This window comes from Podarcis erhardii (genome assembly GCF_964252035.2).
Source record: "Podarcis erhardii genome assembly, chromosome: 13".
Classification (NCBI taxonomy): Eukaryota; Metazoa; Chordata; class Lepidosauria; order Squamata; family Lacertidae; genus Podarcis; species Podarcis erhardii.
This window is the reverse complement of record NC_138502.1, coordinates 17533028-17553658: the sequence shown is the minus strand read 5'-3', so window position 1 is coordinate 17553658 and position 20631 is coordinate 17533028. Positions and strand designations below refer to the sequence as shown.

Here is a 20631-nt window from a genome sequence, read left to right as displayed (position 1 = left end):
CAAATCCTACCTCATGGCAATCACTCCTGCTTCCCACAAATCATTCTAACCTCTTTTGAAGGCCACCTGGTTTTTCACACCACACCTTTCCAGCTAAACTTACCACATTTTGCTCGGACTGAACAAAGGCCAGGTCAGATTCAGCTGCTGAGATATCTGGAAGCAGAAAGAGCCAGGAGGTTAGACACACTATGCTAGCCTCTGCCGACCCTAATTTTTTTAGTGATGTTCAACTCAGGCATAAAGGTGTGCACAGGTTTGCAGCCTTTGGCGAAGAGTCAGGGCTCCTGGCCTCTCACCGTTCTCCCTTTGCTCTGGCACGACAACCGTTGTCCTGGAGGGCACCTGTTTAGGAGACTGAGGCAGGGTCTCCGGAGCCTTGTTGGTCTGGCTGCCAAGCCAATTCTGGGTAGCTCTGAAGTCAAGAGATGAAAAGCAAGAGGTTGAGATTAAAAGGAAGGGCTCTCACCCTGAGAGAGAATGCTATTCTAGACATCTCTAGCTCTCCTCTGGCTCAAGGGTGGGGAATCTTTTTCTGGTCAAGGGCTATAGTCTCTTGGGTGTGGGAGGGGCTGGAGCCAGTGGTGGGTGTGGCCAGAACCAAAGCAGGCGGGGCTATATCCCAAACTACCGGTATGTCACTCACAATCAGGTGTACTGGCACTCCAGCAGCTGCTTTTACTGGTGAAAGCATTTTACTGGTTAAAGCAGCTTTGGTGAGGTTTCTGCTTTGCTTTAGCAGAGAAGCAGCGCATGTGGGTGCTTAACCCTTTTCTGTTGCTTTTTTGCTGCAACTCACTCCCACTTTAAGCCACCCTCCACACCTCCACTCCGCAGGATTCAAGAACCATGAGAGGAAACTCGGAAGGAGGGGGGGAATCAGTGGGACTTGCGTTAGAAAAATAGCACGTGGGTGAAAGGGTCAGATGCCTCAACCCAAACATCTCTACTGGAAAACCACACAGACCATTCCTTGTACAGCTGCTCTTCCCTAGAAAAAGCCATCAGCAGGATTGAAATACAGTGGTACCTCGGGTTAAGAACTTAATTCGTTCCGGAGGTCCGTTCTTAACCTGAAACTGTTCTTAACCTGAGGTACCACTTTAGCTAATGGGGCCTCCCAGCGCCGCCATGCGATTTCTGTTCTCATCCTGAAGCAAAGTTCTTAACCTGAGGTACTATTTCTGGGTTGGTGGAGTCTGTAACCAGAAGCATCTGTAACCCAAGGTACCACTATACATTGTGTGTGTGTGTGTGTGTACTTTGCAGCCTTCATGGTTTTAGAACTCCCCTTTCCTTCAGACGTGTGGCTATACGGGCTTATGGGTCTGCATTCACCTGAGCGCCTCCTTCCGTTGAGCATTTCCGCCTGACTTGAAGTCCAACAGAGCTCCATTAATGTCCTGCTGGATCAATTCTGCCTATAAAATAGAAGAGAAACCAAGTCAGAAAACTCTCTCCCTTCCCCAGGTCCAAAATATGCCTTGAGGCATCACATTAGCCTTCACAAACTTGGTGCCCTCCCAATGTTTTGGACTTCAACTCCCATCAGCCCTTGCCAGCAGAGGAGGGCACCAGGTTGACAAAGACTGCTTTGGGTTACATTTCCTGCAGCTGGAAGAGGGTTTCACTATCAAGAGTGGCTTTTCACACTTCCCTTATGGATCCACAGTGTCCAGTTTCCTTACCCCTACATGGTCACATTCAAAGAAGTGGACATCTGGTTTGAGCTGGTGGGGTTCCTGGCACACAAGCAGAAGCAGCGACTGGGATCGAGACTCAGGTCGAACGGCTTCACAACGAGCCACAGCTGCTAATCCGTAGTTCTCTAGCTCCTCCTGTAGGGGGAGACAAAGTCACCAAACAATCCAGACAACCCATACAGAGCCCTCTCCAAATAAGAGATATTGGATCACAGGGCTACAGCCAACAACCTCTTGGTCCCTATTCGCCACCCAACATCATAGTCTTGGGTTGCTCCTCTACCTTTGAGTCTATGTCAAAGAGCTTGATGGCCGACCCGTTGACCTGAAGCAACATCTCCTGAACCCAGATCTTCCCTTGGGCATCCATGACGGACAGTTTCCTGGTGGCATCCTCCACGGTTGCCAAGTCATCCTCGTCCCCAATGGAGAAGGTCACCAAGTGCTGGAAGATACAGAAGGGAGAGAAGCCTGTGCAAATCCATCTTAAGTCACCGAGGTTACTTGTTTCTTTATTTCACTAGTTTGCAAATGGTTCTGGGGACCATCAGAAGGGGTTCAATAATAATAATAATAATAATTTATACTCCGCCCCGTCTGGCTGGGTTTCCCAACAGAATATTAAAAACATAAAACATTTAAAACTTTCCTAAACAGGGCTGCCTTCAGATGTCTTCTAAAAGTCAGATAGTTGTTTACTTCCTTGACATCTGATGGGAGGGCGTTCCACAGGGTGGGTGCCACCACCGAGAAGGCCCTCTGCCTGCTTCCCTGTAACCTCACTTCTCACACGGAGGGAACCACCAGAAGGCCCTTGGAGATGGACCTCAGTGTCTGGGCTGAACGATGGGGGTGAAGACGCTCCTTCAGGTATACTGGGCCGAGGCCGTTTAGGGCTTTAAAGGTCAACACCAACACTTTGAATTGTGCTCGGAAACGTACTGGGAGCCAATGTAGGTCTTTCAGGACCAGTGTTATATAGTCTCAGATATGGTAGACAAGTATTCATGGGCATCAGTATGACTACCAAAACCAACCCTGCCCTAGAACATCCAGGTGCTCAAAAGTGAAGTGTGAGTGTGTGTGAATGAGTCTGAAAGTGAGTGAATGAATACATAAATAAATGAGAGAGATAGAGATAGAGAGGGAGGGAGGGAGAGGAAGAAAGGCCTTAACAGGGTCTCTCCGCCATCTTATGTTTGGTTGGTGGGCAGAGAAGAGAGTGGGCCTTTTGGAGAGTGTTCTCCCCAGAGAGGCTAACTTGGCACCAATTATGTTGGCTATTTGATGGTAGACCAGCTCATACTCCAGCTGAGCTGTCCTCTGCCTCCACAGAGCCATCTGCTACTACCAGCTGCTCTGTGGGAAGCATCTCAGTGGCATTTTATATGCTGTCAGTCATACTCAGTACACTTCTGAGTACCAGTTGCTGGAAGCCGCAGGAGAAGAGGCTGCTCTTGTGCTTGGCTGGTGCTGGAAGGTTTCCCACCAGCATCTCTTTGGCCACTTTGAGGGCAGGATGCTGGACTAGATAGGCCATTGGCCTGAACCAGGAGGGCTTCTCAGGAGGGCAGTTCCCTCACTGCAAAAAGTGAGGTTCCAGGGAACCAGGCAGAGAGCCTTCTCGGCAGAGGCGCCCACCCTGTGGAACACCCTCCCATCAAGTGTCAAGGAAATAAACAACTGTGATGGGATAATGAGCTGCTTGTGCGTAAAAGCTGAATCCCTCAGAGCTTGGCATAGGTCTCAAAGCTCTGCCTTTACGGGAGCCCTCAAAGCATGACTCCCTCAATCGCTGGCAGAATCTGTCAGTGGGCGTTTCCGGAATTTGTGCCAACATAAGAGTTCCTTAACGGAAACTCTCCGTCGGGATTCTCGGCGTGACAGTTTCCTGCGAGGAGTGGGTGTACCTAGAGGAGGTCCTGAGACCTCCCCGCTGTTTTCACTGGAAGTCTCTTGGAGCCATCCTTCCGACTGAGTTTCTCCATGAACTCTCTCTCTCCCCCTGCTGGTTCCTTCCTCCGCATCCGAGGGTCTCCTAGCCTCCTTGAGCCCCTGCACCACCTGACACTCCGATGGCAGTTCCCTGACAACAACTATCTGACTTTTAGAAGACATCTGAAGGCAGCCCTGTTTAGGGAAGTTTATCATGTTTTTAATATTCTGTTGGGAGCCTCCCAGAGTGGCTGGGGAAACCCAGCCAGATGGGTGGGGTATTATTATTATTATTATTATTATTATTATTATTACTACTACTACTACTTTCTTATGATCTTATAGTATTGTTGATCATTGCTTTTTCCCCTAAAAAGATTGTATTTAATTTTATTTGTACACCACCTTGGAATAATTTGTGTCATGAAAGGAGAATTGTGAGGAATGCATTTGTCCTGACCTTCCAGTATTAAACATGAGCTTATTCCCTCTGCTGACTTTTGCCCTGTGCCATGGCTCTCCTTGGCGCTTACTGCTTCAATGTGGATTGTATAACAGGGATGCTTTTTAAAAATTATTTTCTTGTTTGGTTCCCCATATAGTTCTACCAAAGGACAGTCCAAAAAAACCATGAACGCAAAAACTTTATACAGGACTAGGCAACATTCCAAATGAACTAGAATACCTGTCTTCCAACTCGTGAGTCAGGATCCCAAAACTAGCTTGTAGGCCAACCTCAGAGTGAGTTACAGATTGTTTAGATGACTTGTTTTGGAGGGAAGAAGGTTGTCTTTCAAAGAGGAGACAGGCAGGCAAGCAAACAGAAGCGGAGGGAAAAGTGTAGAGTTAAGGAGGACGTGTGTGGTAAAAAAAGAAGTCAGAGTCAAGTGACAAGTCAAAGTAATTGAAGACAGTTGTTCTAGAATGTTCTTCAGAATCCACTGCAACACATAGGCTTCCCATGCAATGGGTTTCCTCAAAATAACTCTGGAGGCAACCAAGAACCCCTCATCCTTATAACCTCTTCCCTAACATCACTCAGTTTTCCCCACTCTAATTCACTAGCCACTGATGTCTCACAGCTCTTGCCCCCGCTTTAGCACAGCCCAGACCCAAACTTACATTGACGGCATACTGTGAGACGTCTGCCATGATAATGCTGGAATACTTCTTCCTCTGCTCTGCAGAAAGAGACACAACATTATTTAAGGAGGAGGAATTGTGTGGCAATGTTGACTTAAACCAGCAAATGAAACCTGAAACTTTAGTGTTGACTGTCAGCCGGGTCTGCTTAGCATCAAGCGGCAACTTTTATTTTAAAAGAAAGGTGGCAATGAGGGTGGGGATAGAGAAGGGAAGCACCGTCTTTGGGGGCCATGTCCTATCCAGAACAAATGGGCAGGGAGGATGGGATTACAGGATACACACACATTCATTCAAAGCACAAAGAATCCCAGGAACAGCTGTTTGTTACCCTGTGAGAAGCGACCTACAGTAGCCAGGACAGTGCTTTGACTATGGTGTGTACCCAGCCACAATGCACATGAGGTCTGCCTTCTTTGTGACAGGGCTCCTGACAGTGGCGTGACAGTCAAAAATTCAGCAAATAAAACGTCATTAATTTACATCCTAGGGAAAATTGCACATGCTTAACAGCTGCATGCCAGAGTCGTTTTCAAGACACAGAAACATCAGCATAAAAACGGGAAATAAGCATAAATGTATATACAGTCATACCTTGGTTGGTCAAACAGCTTAGTTCTTGAAAGTTTTGGCTCCTGAACGCCACAAACCTGGAAGTGACTGTTCTGGTTTGCAAACTATTTTTTGTAAGCAGAACGTCCGATGGTGTTTCCACGGCTTCCGATTGGGTGCAGGAGCTTCCTGCAGCCAATCAGAAGCTGTGCTTTGGTTTCTGAAAATTTTGGAAGTCGAACGGACTTCCGGAACAGATTCCGTTCGATTTCCAAGGTACGACTGAATGTACACAGATTATACATATTACTATATCTCTCGCTCATGCACACATGCAATGAGTGAGGGTTTGCCTAGTTTAAAGGACAATGGGTTGTATCCGATGCTAATCTGACTCAGAGTAGACCCATGGAAGTTAACGGACATGACTAACTTAGGTTCATTAATTTCAATGGGTGTACTCTGACTAGGACTAGCACAGGTTAAAACTCTTAATAAGAACATCCAGGGATTTATCTCTCTAAGGAACACTTTTCAGTTCTTAAGAAATTATTACCTCTTCTAAAGAAGAGGGATGTAATTACAGCCTCTCCCTGCGGGAACCAGTTTAGCTTGTGACAAATACACACACACACCCATCTCCTCCCCTCTTACTGCTTCTCTGCTGATTCCTGCTTTTACCCCACCCCACGCGGCACAGAACCTTTGGTTTTTAAATCCCAGGAAAACCAAATGTTCAAGCTTCCTCAAGTCAAAGGGAAGAAACACAGAGAGGATGTAAAGTGAAAGACTGACAGGTTTCCTGGTTTAGTTTGCAGCAGTGGAGCAGAAGTTCATTGTGGTATCATACACAAGATCCCAGCGTTGGAAGAAAAAAACTTTTAGTTTCATAGCACACAGTAGAACATGAGGGGGAACCATGCCAATCTTGCAAGCTCTGCAGAAACAGTTATGAGCAAGACAAATTTTGCAAAAGATCACCCATATAATTTTTTTGCAGCACTTTTTAAAGCTGTGCGAGTTCTTTATTATTTTCAAAAAGTGAGGTCCCTGCACTCAAGGAGATTGTAAAGCAATAAACTACATTTTGATGGTAGCGAAGTCAACCAAGGAAGAGAGGGGAGGGCAAGTCAAGGGATTAATTGTAAACAAATGTGGTTATTGAGGGTGAGGAGCAAAGAGTTAGGCCAAAGGCTTCCCAGGTAAGGTGTTGATGTGAGAAAGGGATCCCACGTGACATACTCAGGAAGGGAGTTCCAGGTGTAAAGATCATCAGCAGATCTGTTTATGAGAGCTGGTAATCTTTGAAAAAGTTGAGGATGCTACAGCTTCAGGACTGAGAAGGTCTTCAGATTTGAAACGTACCAGCACACTCATAAATAAACAAATCTTCCAGATACATCCCTATACTCCAAAACTCACCATAAATGGCTCTGGCACTGGGCTTGGAGTGGTCACCGCCTAGGCTGCAAGACAAAATGGAATAGTTATTCAACAACCAGAAGAAATCAACTCAGGTCCACATTTCCAGACTACTATACATCCTTCTCAAAGCTTGCTAGGCCCTCAGGCTCCCCTCTGTCCATGTATCCTGGAGGCCAGTATCTTCTAGGGCTGGGGAACCTGTCCAAATCCTATCAGCCCCACTGTGCACCCAAGGAAAAGAAATATTAGTAATCTGTGCCACTTAATTTTACTTCAGCTCCCAAACAAGGCCATGGCGCTATATTGAAACAGCCTAGTTTCTGTTCAAAGAGGTTTTGCAGCCATTAGTGCCTCAGCCCACGTCAACTCTAGTCCCACAACCCCTTTTGTCAACCCAGAAGTGAAAGAAAAAGAGAGTCAAGACTATGGCAAGACTTCCTTGCCATACCAGCAGGGCCTCTACATGATCCCCAATGGCTGTTTTCTAAGCAGCCGCTTGACAATGCTCAGTAAGTTCAAAAATCACAATGAAAGGGGCAAGAGAACAAGGGAGGTGTTCCTGGTGAGTTGTGGCAGCTCATTTTCTAGAAAAATAGGAGGTGAAGCATAGGAGACACCCTTGCCTTAAGATCTGGGAAGGGTGTGAGGTCTGGAGAGTATCCTGAGGTTCAGACAGGGAGGTTCGGAGGGTTACATTTGCCCCCCGCCAGGCCTGAGGGTCTCCACCTTTTGTGGAGGGCAGTGGCTCTCCAAGATTTCAGTCGCTGGGCCTTCTTCCCAGCGCGACCCAGAAATGTGAAATGTCAGGGATCGCACCTAATACCTTTTCTATGCAGGTCAGGCTCTCTCAACCCTCAGGGCAAAAAGGGAGTGCATGCCCACAACACCACGGAAGGTTCTGGAAAGCAAAGAACTTTGTACTTAAGCTCTACATCCCAGATAAAACTGGGCACACTTTGAATTTCAGTGCCTCCCTAGCTAGTCTTGCTCCCAAATCTGTAGGTGCTGGATGGAGTTCTCTGACAGCCAATCTTACCTTCCTGAGTCACTCATGATGTCAGCGGCCTCGTCCAAAAGTCCCAATGCAACCTGGCAAGCATAAGAAGAGAACTTTGGTGGCAAAGGGGTGGAAGGAACAAGAAACCCCGACAATAACGGACTGGCATTACAAGCTACAAGAATTTGCTGAAATGGTGCAGTCAACAAATACTCTGAGAGGCAATTCAAAACAAAAGTTTATGGAAAAGTGGGATAGATATAAAACATACGTTCAAAAATATAGTAAAGGTTCCCTATCTATGCTAGCATTTGATTGACGTTGGAGTGAGAATGAGTTGAGAAATAAGACTAAGAGCACATATTGATATAGGACTGTATTTGATAAAATGTAAAGAAATATACAATAATAAGAGTACATTCATTTGTAAAAAAGGAATATACAACGGGAGAGACAGGAAGTCTAGTGTGTTGGTATGTATATGATTTTGGAGGGGGGAATTGTTTTTGTTTTTTTCTCTTTGTTCTTTCTTTTTTTGTTTGTTTCATTTTCTTTCTAGGTATATAAAATTTGTATATAATTTTTGTATACATGTATACTAAGTCATGTATACTAAGTCCTGTAATGTAATATGACGTTTACCGATGTAATATAAGAATGTTAACAAATAAATAAAATGCAAATTCAAAAAAGAAAAAAGAGAAGGTTATCCATTTCACAACAAGTCTGCATAGAGAAAGCAAGTAGCTTTTGTTGCTCTATGGGGTGGGGAGCCCCCAGGGCTGGAATTAGGTTTGATGAGGCCCTAAGCTATTGAAGGTAATGGGGCCCTTTATATGTCCACCTGTCCTCTGTCAACAACAAATTGTTGCTGTTTTTTCAGTTGAATATATGCTATATGGTAAGTTATGGACCTAATAGGTATTTAAAGTCATTTGCCATGCATGTTGCCATGCAACCAGTCCATGCAGAATGTAGGCACCCTATATATAGAAATGACCAGTGATATTTTAGGGAGCAGGCTAGCAGTCAGGGCCCATTACTTACATCTTAGGAGCCTACACAACACAAAACACTGTTGTTTTATGTAGGTTTTATTTTATTCATTTTTTATCTTATATTTTGAAAATGTACATCCAGTTTTTTCCTTTGAATTTTTTGGGGGGCCTCAAGAGAGTGGGGCCCTAAGTTATAGCTTGTTTAGCTTATACATAAATCCGGCACTGGGAACCCCAGACCCAGGGGCCATATGTGGCCCTCCAGCACTCTCTATCTGGCCCTCAGAACTCTCCCCACAACGATCCTGCTTTGCATCTAGAGTGTTTTTGCCTGGCTGGGATGTGTCCCTAAAAACTCTGTGGCTTGTCTGGGTGGAGGACGGAGAGGGAAGTGCTGTAGAAAAGTAATATTTGCCTTTACTCCTCTGCCCACTTTTGCCTCTGGCCCTGCCTACCTCTTGCATGTGGCCTTCAGCAGGTCGCCTATAAGGAAATACAGCCTTGGGGCTGAAAAAGGTTCCCTACCCCTGTGCTAAAAAGAACAACGGCAAATGCCTGTTCTCCCACTAGAAGAGTGGTTTCAGAATTCATTAAGCAGGCCCAGGCAGCTGCCAATAGACACCCAGCGGACATTTGATTTCAGGGATTATTACCCCCGACCCCCAACACACACACACACACACACATAAGTACTCTGAGCTCTGCACTCATTTCCCTTGTTCTTGCAGTTAGAATCCACTTCGCTGATGCGTCCTAAACAATATTATATGACTAGCAAATTCAAGCTGACATTGCTAGTTTAGAGGTGAATGCTTTGCATGTGGCTCAGGTACCTTGATGCTACATTTGCATGCCTTCACACCTGAGGTGGGTACTGTCAGGCTTTGGGCCTTAGTAAGAGGGAGGCTCAAAAAGGAACTTTTTTAAGGTCTTGGCTGTGATGAAGGAAGAAAATCCTGATGTTAGAGAAGTGAGGGATCATTATTCCCTTCTCTTCCCCGCCTAATGGTTTAATTTATTTACATATTTCAATCCTGCTCTGATTCAGCTTTAAGGAGCTGGTTTTTGTGGGGAATATTTGGGGCAACCCCCCCAAAAAAACAAACCATTATGTTTGGACATTAAAGCGCAGACTGGAAAGAGTGGGGCTGGGTAAAAGGTAAACCCAGTTGTGCTGATGTACCAATCCATGGGTAGGCAAACTAAGGCCCAATTGCCTTCTAAATCCGGCCCGCAAACGGTCCAGGAATCAGCATGTTTTTACATGAGTAGAATGTGTGCTTTTATTTTAAAATGCATCTCTGGGTTATTTGTGGGGCATAGGAATTCATTCATCCCACCCCCCAAAAATATAGTCCAGCCCCCCACAAGGTCTGAGGGACAGTGGACCGGCCCCCTGCTGAAAAAGTTTATGACCCCTGTACTAATCTGATGTTGATTATTTATTCATTTATCATCACATGTATTCTTCCAGGATGCCTTTCCATTTTCTCCTCAAAACAACGCTGTGAGGCAGGTTCGGCTAAAAGAGATCGCGATTGGCAACCCAGTGGGCTTGGTGTTTGAACCGTGGTCTCCCAAGTCCAATTCTGACACTCTATCCACTTTGCCACAATGGTATTCTGTTCCTCATTGTATTCTAATCTAATTATGCTGACTGGCATGATGTACCTACATGTGGGCGGTATAGGGTTGTTTTTTTTGTGTGTGTGTGCAAATAAATAAAACCCCAGATCATTTACAGTACAAGGGTGTGCGATCATGCACACATGGTAAAGAAAAGTAAGTAGGCCTCTCTCCTGCCCAAGAATGCTGCGGCATCTCTTGCCAACGGCCACACCTGTTTCGTTTCACCTGGCAAGGTGCTTTGTTTATTAAAGGTGGGATTTAACCTCCTTCTATGCTTGGAGCAGAGCCAACCTGCTCTCGTCTAACCGTGCTTCTTTTTCAGAGAAGAAGCCACACAAGGAGCAAGCGGCTTAATGGTTAAAGCAGAGGTCGTAGTGTTTAATAGTGCGGGTGGTGGCGAGAGAAACAGGATACTCTCTTCCCGGTATTTGCTTAAATATCCCAGCTACAGATTTGCAAGCAATGCTCATTTATGCACAGGTCTCTCGCCAGCCGTGGTTGATATGAAGAAACAATGGTCAATATTGACTCAGTTGGACTGTGTATTTGGGTTTGGCCAGAAAGGAAAAGGGATTACTGCTTATATGTCACCGCTTTCCCCCCAAAACATTACCTGCCCACTCCCATCCAAATTAGGTGGGTTTCAAGAAGGTGGTGCATCCCTTTTTAATTTTGGCAGGGTTCCTGCCCTTTTAGAACCCAAGAGGCAGAAATTCAAGATTTCCCTAGTGTTGCGCCTCCATTCACAGAGAAGCTGCACCCGTTGATTTTCTGTCTGCCATGCACAAGGTGAAAATTCTTTGCTCAGGGCCCCATGATTTCTGGGTCATTTTAGCCAACTGCTAGATAACGCTGCTGTATCTGATTACTATACCCAAAGCTTAACTCTGAATTCGGTAATCTGTTTTGAAAGCCGCTGCCTAATCCTGGATGTGTGAAATGAAGCGACAAAATATAGGCGCACCTCTAAGCATGCATAATGTGTTTTCGCCCTCACCTCTGAAAGAGGGTATGAATTGTAGGCAGGTGAGAGCTCCACAACCTGTCTGTGAAGAAAATATACACTATCTACATGTTAGCCCCACTTTTTCTCTTCTTACATGTTTCTTTCATTTCCAAAACGTCTATACATCCTGCTTTTTGATGCAAAAGGGCACAAACAAGGCTGTTTGCAAGAAATAGCATATTCCCCCCAAATGGGGGCAGTCCCTTTTTCCTGGTTCTGCTCTCTGTTAAATCTTTCTCTCTATTTTTTTTTTAATTTTTTTGCCTTTGGGGGACACCTAATTAGTATGTTGCTAGTGCAAATTGCTCGAGTTGTCGTTTATCAGGCTCAGCCCCAGCTCCAGGGCTTTGGCAGTAAAAACAGCACCTTTGGAGGCAAACAGTTGCGGGGGTGGGGGTGGGGGTGGTGGTTTGAGGCATTAGAGCATATTCCAGAGTGGGGCCCCACAGCAACTTGTTCTTTGAAATTAATGCAGCTAATTTAAGCCACTTTTTAAAAGTCAGAATAATGTCATGTGGCGTTTGGCCCAAGTTTATCATAGGAATATAGGAAGCTGAATTATAACAAACCAAACCATTGCTCCATCTACCAGTGTACTGTCTATACTGAATAGCAGTGGCTTTCCAGGGTTTTCGACAGGGAATCTCTCCCATCCCTACCTAGAGATGCCAGAGATTGAACCTGCAACCTTCTGCATGCAAAGCAGATGTTCTACCACTTTTCTGTGGCTTTCCCCCTTCTTGTCTCTGCTAGAAATGCACATTAATACATGTGCTTGAACAATAAGCTTCTGCATCGGGAACAAAGCCCATTTTACAGATTGTCACTGCTGAGGTCACAAACCCTCGGCAATGTATAAATTGTGCGTTGTGCTGTTCTGGTGGTGGTGAGGATCAGGCAGTGATCCTTGGTGCGAGAGTAGGAGGCTTACAAAAATGGACATCTTCTCATCTGCTATACTGGAGGGTAGGCAGTCATAAAGAAACTAAGTCAAAGATGCAGCAACCATTCTGGGAAATATACCAATAAAGCTACAGATTTAATAGAGAAAATTTGCCTAACAGAAGCCAAGTAACACTGTCCTTGGACAAAAAGGTAGGATATAACTGTAAAAATGAAATAAACGGACCAGAGACCTAAATATGTTCAGATTTAACCCTTGCCCATATTTGCTGTCAAAGCCTTTAACAAAAGAGGGGCATATGTATGCTGAAGCAATTATGAACCCCTAATGAGAACACTATGGGACGCAGGTGGCGCTGTGGGTTAAAGCCTCAGCGCCTAGGACTTGCCGATCGAAAGGTCGGCGGTTCGAATCCCTGCGGCGGGGTGCGCTCCCGCTGCTCGGTCCCAGCGCCTGCCAACCTAGCAGTTCGAAAGCACCTCCGGGTGCAAGTAGATAAATAGGGACCGCTTACCAGCGGGAAGGTAAACGGCGTTTCCGTGTGCGGCTCTGGCTTGCCAGAGCAGCGATGTCACGCTGGCCACGTGACCCGGAAGTGTCTCCGGACAGCGCTGGCCCCTGGCCTCTTGAGTGAGATGGGCGCACAACCCCAGAGTCTGTCAAGACTGGCCCGTACGGGCAGGGGTACCTTTACCTTTACTTTAATGAGAACACTTAGACCAAGGGTCAGCAAACTTTTTCAGCTGGGGGCTGGTCCACTGTCCCTCAGACCTTGTGGGGGGGCTGGACTATGTTTTGGGAAGAAATAATAATGAACAAATTCCTATGCCCCACAAATAACCCAGAGATGGATTTTAAATAAAAGCACACATTCTACTCATGTAAAAACACGCTGATTCCTGGACCATCTGCAGGCCGGATTTAGGTGATTGGGCCGGATCCGGCCCCCGGGCCTTAGTTTGCCTACCCATGACTTAGACCAATGGACAAAAGTTATGAAGACTAAGATTTCAGTGGGTCTACTCTGAGTATGACTTATGGTAGTCAGCTGCAATAAAAAAATGTAAGGCTAGCTTTTGATGCTTTGGCAAGGAAAGCCTTTCTGCGTATGTTTAGAGGTTCTCTCGTTACTACATGAGAGAACACCACACAAACACACACACTTGGTGTTTTTTTAAACAACATATCTCTTTTCTGTTCCACGCAAATCTGTAATCTTCCAATTCAGAACCAAAAAGCCTCAAAATAGCAGCTCCCTGGGCTAGAGTTTCCTGGATCTCACGGCAAGAAATTGTGTAAAAAGGGATTTAGCCAACACTGAGGAAAGAGAAGCAGAACAAACACCCTCAAGGGGATTGTGGCGGCAGTGGGAAAATGTGACTGACACACGCAGAATACCGTTAAGAGAAAAAACTGGCATGTGCAGGCCTATCTCTGCTCAATCCTTCTTTAAAACTATAGGTACATGTGGAAGCTTTTTTATGGGTGGGGAGGATCGATGACACAACCAACGCTCTGGGGGCCTGGCCCCTTGAAGGTAACCAGGTCTCCCCGTGATGTTCAACTTTCAATTAAAAACAAAGTCTCTACCCTTTTTATTTGTGGAAATTTAAGTGCCCAGTCAGTATTCTAGTCAATTACTAAGAAACACAATGAACACAACTTAAGTTCTGGATGCTTTGCAAGAGACCCCCCCCCTTACTTTCCAGCGCCCTCTCACCAGAAAAACAATGTGATCTCTTTCTGGCAACTGATAAGATCCACGTTAAACCCATATTTGAGTTTCTTCCAAATAAAAGGGTTCTCATTTTAGGAGCCACAGCACAGTCCCTGCTGTAAATCAAGTGCTTCTGTTTGTCCAAAATGTTGCCCTTCTCAGAAAAATCTACCCTGCTAGAAGAAAGCCAACTTTCTTGCTCTGCTGAGCAAGGCCTTTTTTTCCCCCCTACACCAGAGAGTTGAGGACCAAGTTCCCTTGGTGCAACCAACTAACTAGGCTCCATCCCCACGAAGCCTAGGCTCCCTGCTTGTCCTTCCCCTCTCCCCCTGCAAGCTCCCACTATACATTTAGACTTACCTTGTACGCAGCAGTCCTTGTCTTCAGTTCTCAACCATCTCTGCTTTGGGCACCCAGCTGGTGGCATCTGACATGGCAAGTAGAAACTATCGATGTGGCTTGAGACTTACCAGTCCCTATGAGAGCGAGCCTGTCAGCTGAACCACACCCCTTGCATACCTGGGCAGGTAGCACTCACTCACCAGGTGCCTTTTTTTTTTTTTAAGCCTCAGGAACACACACACACCAACCTGTATTTGAAACGAAACTTTTGCTAGGGGGAAAAAGTGGCAGGGCTATTTCTGGAGGCAGCTGGTTGGAGGAAGAGGGAAATGAGGGCATGCTTCAAAACGTGCTTGCAGGCATTGTACGTGCATGGTGAGAAGCTGCGGTCATTTTCCTTGCACGTGTCTATGCACTAAAACGCCTGCATATGTGCTCATTATACATGACGGATCTACAGAGTTTGTTGAACGCCCATCTATTCAGAAGGTTCAAGGGTCTTATGTCGACGTACAGAGCCCTTAACAACTTGGGTCCAAGACAGCTTAAGAACCTTTTATCTTTGGTGGACCTGCAAAAGGATAAAAGAGTATTGGGAAATAATCCATAATGAATTGAAAAAAATGTTTAAAAGTACTTTCCCAAAACAACCAGAGTCCTTTTCGTTGGGGATAATTCAGACAGATATTCCCAGGTGTCAAAAAAGGTTATTTATGTATGCCACTAATGTGGCCAGTGTTTTGTTAGCCCCAAAATGGAAAACGAACCCCAAAATGGAAAACGAACTAAAGAAGAATGGCAACTTAAGTTGACGGAATATGCGCAGCTTGCAGACTTAACATACAGAATAAGAGAAAAAGAAGAACATACATTTAGAGAAAATGTTTATTGAATATGTGGGGGGAAATTGTGTACACTTGAAAAGGTTGGCAGCATTAAGATAAATTCAACAGTGTAAATAAGCTATGATGGATGTAATAATGGGATACTGAATGGTTTAGTTTTTGTAAAATATGCAGGGATTTACGATGAAGGAGGTGAGGACAGGTGACCCCACCTAGGCCCGAAGTCACCCCCCCCAAACCAGGCCTCAAAACTGTCCAAAATGCCTTTTCTCTCTTCTAAAAATCCACAGCTAAATGATATGCAAAAGCCACAAGCCATGGAAAGAGAAAATCAGCTGGAGGAATACTGGTAATTGTCCCCTGCATTACAGAGGCCTGCTTGGTCTCTGCTAGAAGTACTGTATTGGGTATTTCATGCCACTTGTCCCATTCTGTGCTTCCAGCAGAGATTAGTCAGGCACCCTCACTTTTGACTTTCAGGCATGTCTAAGACTTTCACAGCAACAGACCTATGCCATTGTTTAATTCCCCAAACCCAGCTAGCTACTTTCATTTGTTTTATTGTTATACACCACCCTGAAGTTTTGTTTTGGTAGTATATATAAAAAATACTTTTGTAAATAAAATTTAAAAAAATTGAGGGGAAAAGGCATTTCAGTTTTGTCCGGTTTTAACACTGAAGGCAACACTGATTTGGGGGAGTGGCACAAAGTCAAGTTGGGCGGAGCAAAGGGGAAGGGGAACTTTCTGGGTTCTAAAGGAAGTGTTGGCTGTCCAATGCATTTTTGCAGAGAAGGGCAAAAATTTAGGACCCTTTTCAAACGAGCATGATCTATATAACATGTCTGGGGTAGCTATGTAATCTCGTTTCTTATATTTAGGCTTAATGGAAGCTCCTATTTAGTATTTCTCTCTGGTAACCCATATTTTGCTAAACTTGCTCGTAACTTTTGAGGTAAATTCACTTAGGTTTCTGGTAGCTTTGTATAGTCCTCATTGGCTCAAGCCGCTTTACAGGTGTTTCCCGAAACCTAGGCAATAAACTTCCATTTGCATTTATAGACTTTTGTTATCTTTTTTGTTTTGGTCTGCTATAGCATGTGATGGTTCTTGCTTGTTCAAGGCGCCTGGAACAATTTGCTCTGCATGAACACATCATGTCTTGGCCGAGGTCAGTTAAATTGAGCTCTGTGTGTGCATGAAGAGGCAAATAGCTGTGCTGAATGGTTATCCAGCTAACCTGCTAGCCATGTAATCAAAAGGGTGTCAGGCTGTGTTGATTTCCAACACTGGCTGTGCTTGTGTGCTTTGCATGTAGAAGGTTCCAGTTTCAATCCCTGCCACTTCCAGTTAGGGCTGGGATAAGGTAAAGGTAAAGGGACCCCTGACCATTAGGTCCAGTCGTGACCGACTCTGGGGTTGCGGTGCTCATCTCGCTTTACTGGCCAAGGGAGCCAGCGTACAGCTTCCGGGTCATGTGGCCAGCATGATTAAGCCACTTCTGGCGAACCAGAGTAGCGCACGGAAACGCCGTTTACCTTCCCGCAGGAGTGGTACCTATTTATCTACTTGCACTTTGACATGCTTTCGAACTGCTAGGTGGGCAGTAGCTGGGACCGAGCAACAGGAGCGCACCCTGTCACGGGGATTTGAACCGCCAACCTTCTGATCGGCAAGTCCTAGGCTCTGTGGTTTAACCCACAGCACCACCTGCGTCCCAGAGCTGGGATAGACCCTGCCTAAAACCTGGGGCTGGATTAAGACCTTTAGCTGCCTAAGCACTTTAAAGTATTTGGTGCCCCTTTCTATCTAATTCAAAATACAAACACATGAGCCTCGGTGGACCAAGTGGCAGTTTACCAGTTACCAGATTCTCATTTCATTGTTGTATTCCCAAGATTAATGTATATCATTAATGTATACAATTGTACCTTGGAAGTCGAACGTCTTGCGAATGGAACGTTTTGGCTCCTGAACGCCACAAACCCGGAAGTGAGTGTTCCGGTTTGCAAACATTCTTTGGAACCCAAACGTCTGACACAACATCCGTGGCTTCCGATTGGCTGCAGGAGCTTCGTGCAGCCAATTGGAAGCCGCGCCTTACTTTCTAAATGTTTTGGAAGTCAAATGGACTTCCAGAACAGATTTCGTTCGACTTCCAAGGTAACACATTATTATTATTATTATTTTCATTTATAGTTAGGGCCTTCTTTTCAGCTGCATCGTATGGTCCATGGTAAATCCAGCAATGGAAAATGTCTATGGTGCCCCTCTTCCCTTGATGCCCTAAGCACGTGCTTCTTTTGCTTAATGGTTAATCCAGCCCTGCTAAAACTCCAGAGAGCACCCGCCAGTCAGTTGTCGATAATGCTGAGCTAGATGGCCTCACTCAGTATACAGCAGCCTCCTATGTACAGCAACTTCCTCTTGTGTGCTTCAGAAATGACCCATCAGAACAGACCAGTGAAGTGCCAAGGTCAGAGGCTACATGAGGCAGCCACTGGCAGAAGCTACACAAATTTGGGTTCGGCCAGTGGGGGACCCTGTACACCCCCCCTTTGAGTTTAACGGCAGAGAAAAAGCAGGATATAAACATTTGAGTGACAGCTGCCTGAAGCAGCTACCCTACCCACCAAAGTAAGGAAATTATTCTCTGTGTGTGTTCACAGAGGAAAAGAATGCTCTCTGTTCTCTCTCCTTTTGAAAAGATCCAGAACGAAGCAGGAACAGTAGCAGCTCAGGTGTGTCCCCACCCAGCCAGTTTCAGGTGTCAATACAACGCAGGCTATAAAAAAAAGTATCAAAGGACATTCCTACTGCACACTCTCATTGTTTAGTTGTTACCCAACACTGCAAGGCTCCCACTTCCAGCCTGGTGTACTCATTTACAGTAGGGTCTCTTACCCGCTGTCAATGAGACGCAGGCATGAATGAAGTGGGCAGGGAGATGTTTTCTTCTTCTTTGGCAATCACTCGTAGCCAAGTAAGATTGTCTTCCATAAACACGGTTTTAACAATGAGTCCGTAAGTGACTGTGGAGGCCAATTCTGGATCCACACGTCCTTCCACAGCGGGGACATTGGTTTCCAGGTGGGAACTGATAATGGTGTGGATTTGCCAAGCGTGCCTTCCTCTTAGCATGTTTCTCCCTTGCGTCCTGAGTTCGAGTGTCTTCAAAGCCCATTACACCTTGGGTAAAGGCTGTTCTCCAACTGGAGCGCTCGCAGGAAAGTGCTTCCCAATTGTCGGTGTTTATACTGCATTTTTAAAAATTTGCCTTGAGACAGTCTTTAAACCTATTTTGTTGACCACCAGCATTACGCTTTCCATTTTTAAGTTAGGAATAGAGTAGTTGCTTTGAAAGACGATAACAGGCATCTGCACAAATGACCAGTCCAACAAAGTTGACGTTGAAGAATCATTGCTTCAACACTGGTGATATTTGCTTCTTCTAGTACACTGGTGTTAGTTTGCCTGTCTTCCGAAGTGATGTGTAAAATGTGTCAATGAGACGCAGGCGTGAGTGAAATGGGCAGGGATATGTTTTATATTGTAGGTAACAGAGCAACATCCTTGAGATGGTCACATTCTTTGCCCATCTAGTTCAGTGATGTCTACTCTAACGGGCAGCAGCTATGGGGTGTCTCTCTTTTTTTAAGGGTGATCATTAGTATTGCTTACTCACATCCTGCCCTAACTCCCAAAGGAGCAGCGAACACATAAGCAATAAAATAATTGAAACATGGAAAGCTACACACACACACACACCCATTCCAGTACGGATGCAGACTGGGAACGATCTCTACTTAAAAGGCTTGTTGGGAGAGAAAGGTTGTGAACAGGAGCTGAGAAAAGAACAGCCAGTCTAATATTTAACAAGAGGGAATCCTAAAAAAGGTTGATGCCATAAATCTAAAAGCCTGGATATCTTCTAATCTTCCTTTTGAGAGGCAGGGACTGAGTCTAGGGCCTTCTGCATCCAAAGCATGCTCTCTGGCAAGAAAAATTACAATTCCTTCCCCTGACTAGTGTGATGCAGCCACTGTTCTTGGGAGATGGGAGTCCTGTCTGTGGGGCCCTGGAGTTGAGTAGGCAAGGCTGCAGCAAGGCCTCTCTTGCTAGGTGGGGCTGCAGAGCAAAATCATTTCCTCATAAACCACCAAAACTGGCTGTGTACATTTTAACGCCTCTGGGTTGCTATAGCACAGGAAACACTCAAGCAGAACAATAAAGTTCTTTTTAAAAAAAAAAAAAAAAACCACCACCATACATTTTAATGTACTAATGCTGATTAATACCTTAAAAATGCAGCTCCCATGAACCTGACATGCAACTTGTCAGAGTTGCAGGACAGCCAGCGTTCCCACATCATGAAAGCATGCCATAGGGGAGGGGGGTCTTAAAGAGGATCCACCCTGAGACAGGAAGAAACCTAAGCATGCAGAATTGGGGGGGGGGGAGGGCGAGGACAAAAACCCTATTACCAGAGTTGGGGGAGAGACTCCCCTCCCCTTCTGACACCAAGCTGTCAATTTTTTTTAGTGGGAGCTCTAAAGTCACAGATCACAAAGGCGGTCTAAAACAAATGTACAGTGGTACCTCAGGTTAAGTACTTAATTCGTTCCGGAGGTCCGTTCTTAACCTGAAAAGGTTCTTAACCTGAAACCACTCTAGCTAATGGGGCCTCCAGCTGCTGCTGCGCCACCACAGCACGATTTCTGTTCTTACCCTGAAGCTAGTTCTTACCCTGAAGCACTATTTCTGGGTTAGCGGAGTCTGTAACCTGAAGCGTAGGTAACCTGAAGCATATGTAACCTGAGGTACCACTGTATTAGAAAAGAGGTGGAAAACAAATTAGGGCTCCGGGCAAGTCGGCAACCCCCAAACCTCTACCCTGCCTCTAGTTCAGTGGTTCCCAACTTTTTTTGGCCACGCCCCACCTAAGTACCTCTAAAATCCTGACCACGCCCCCCCCTTGTGACATATAATTCTTTATTACTCAAAAAGTGAACTCCTATTCATGTAGAGAAAGCCTAAAAGGCCATTAGGTAAAGGTACCCCTGACCGTTAAGTCCAGTCACGGACGACTCTGGGGTTGCGGCGCTCATCTTGCTTTATTGGCTGAGGAAGCCGGCGTTTGTCCGCAGACAGCTTCCGGGTCATGTGGCCAGCATGACTAAGCCACTTCTGGCGAACCAGAGCAGCACACGGAAACGCCGTTTACCTTCCCGCCAGAGCAGTACCTATTTATCTACTTGCACTTTGACGTGCTTCCAAATTGCTAGGTTGGCAGGAGCAGGGACTGAGCAACGGGAGCTCACCCTGTCGCGGGGATTCGAACCGCCAACCTTGATTGACAAGCCCTAGGCTCTGTGGTTTAACCCACAGCGCCACCCGCATCCCAAAAGGCCATTAACTTGGTCTTAAACATGCTT

The 20631-nt window shown here is 45.6% G+C and overlaps 1 protein-coding gene across 1 annotated transcript in view; it reads right to left on the bottom strand.

Annotated features, from left to right (window-relative positions):
• EPS8L1 (EPS8 signaling adaptor L1) overlaps positions 1–14526 on the bottom strand; it is a 39204-nt gene extending 24678 nt beyond the window's left edge. Inside the window, exons 1-9 of the mRNA XM_081837387.1 lie at positions 14370–14526; positions 7795–7847; positions 6756–6799; positions 4761–4819; positions 1987–2148; positions 1689–1838; positions 1339–1421; positions 300–415; positions 104–156 (exon numbers count right to left, since the gene is read on the bottom strand). Of these exons, the coding sequence (XP_081693513.1) occupies positions 104–156; positions 300–415; positions 1339–1421; positions 1689–1838; positions 1987–2148; positions 4761–4819; positions 6756–6799; positions 7795–7811 (684 nt within the window). The 5' untranslated portion in view covers positions 7812–7847; positions 14370–14526. The remainder of the gene's footprint in view (positions 1–103; positions 157–299; positions 416–1338; positions 1422–1688; positions 1839–1986; positions 2149–4760; positions 4820–6755; positions 6800–7794; positions 7848–14369) is intronic.
• Positions 14527–20631: the final 6105 nt, after the last annotated feature.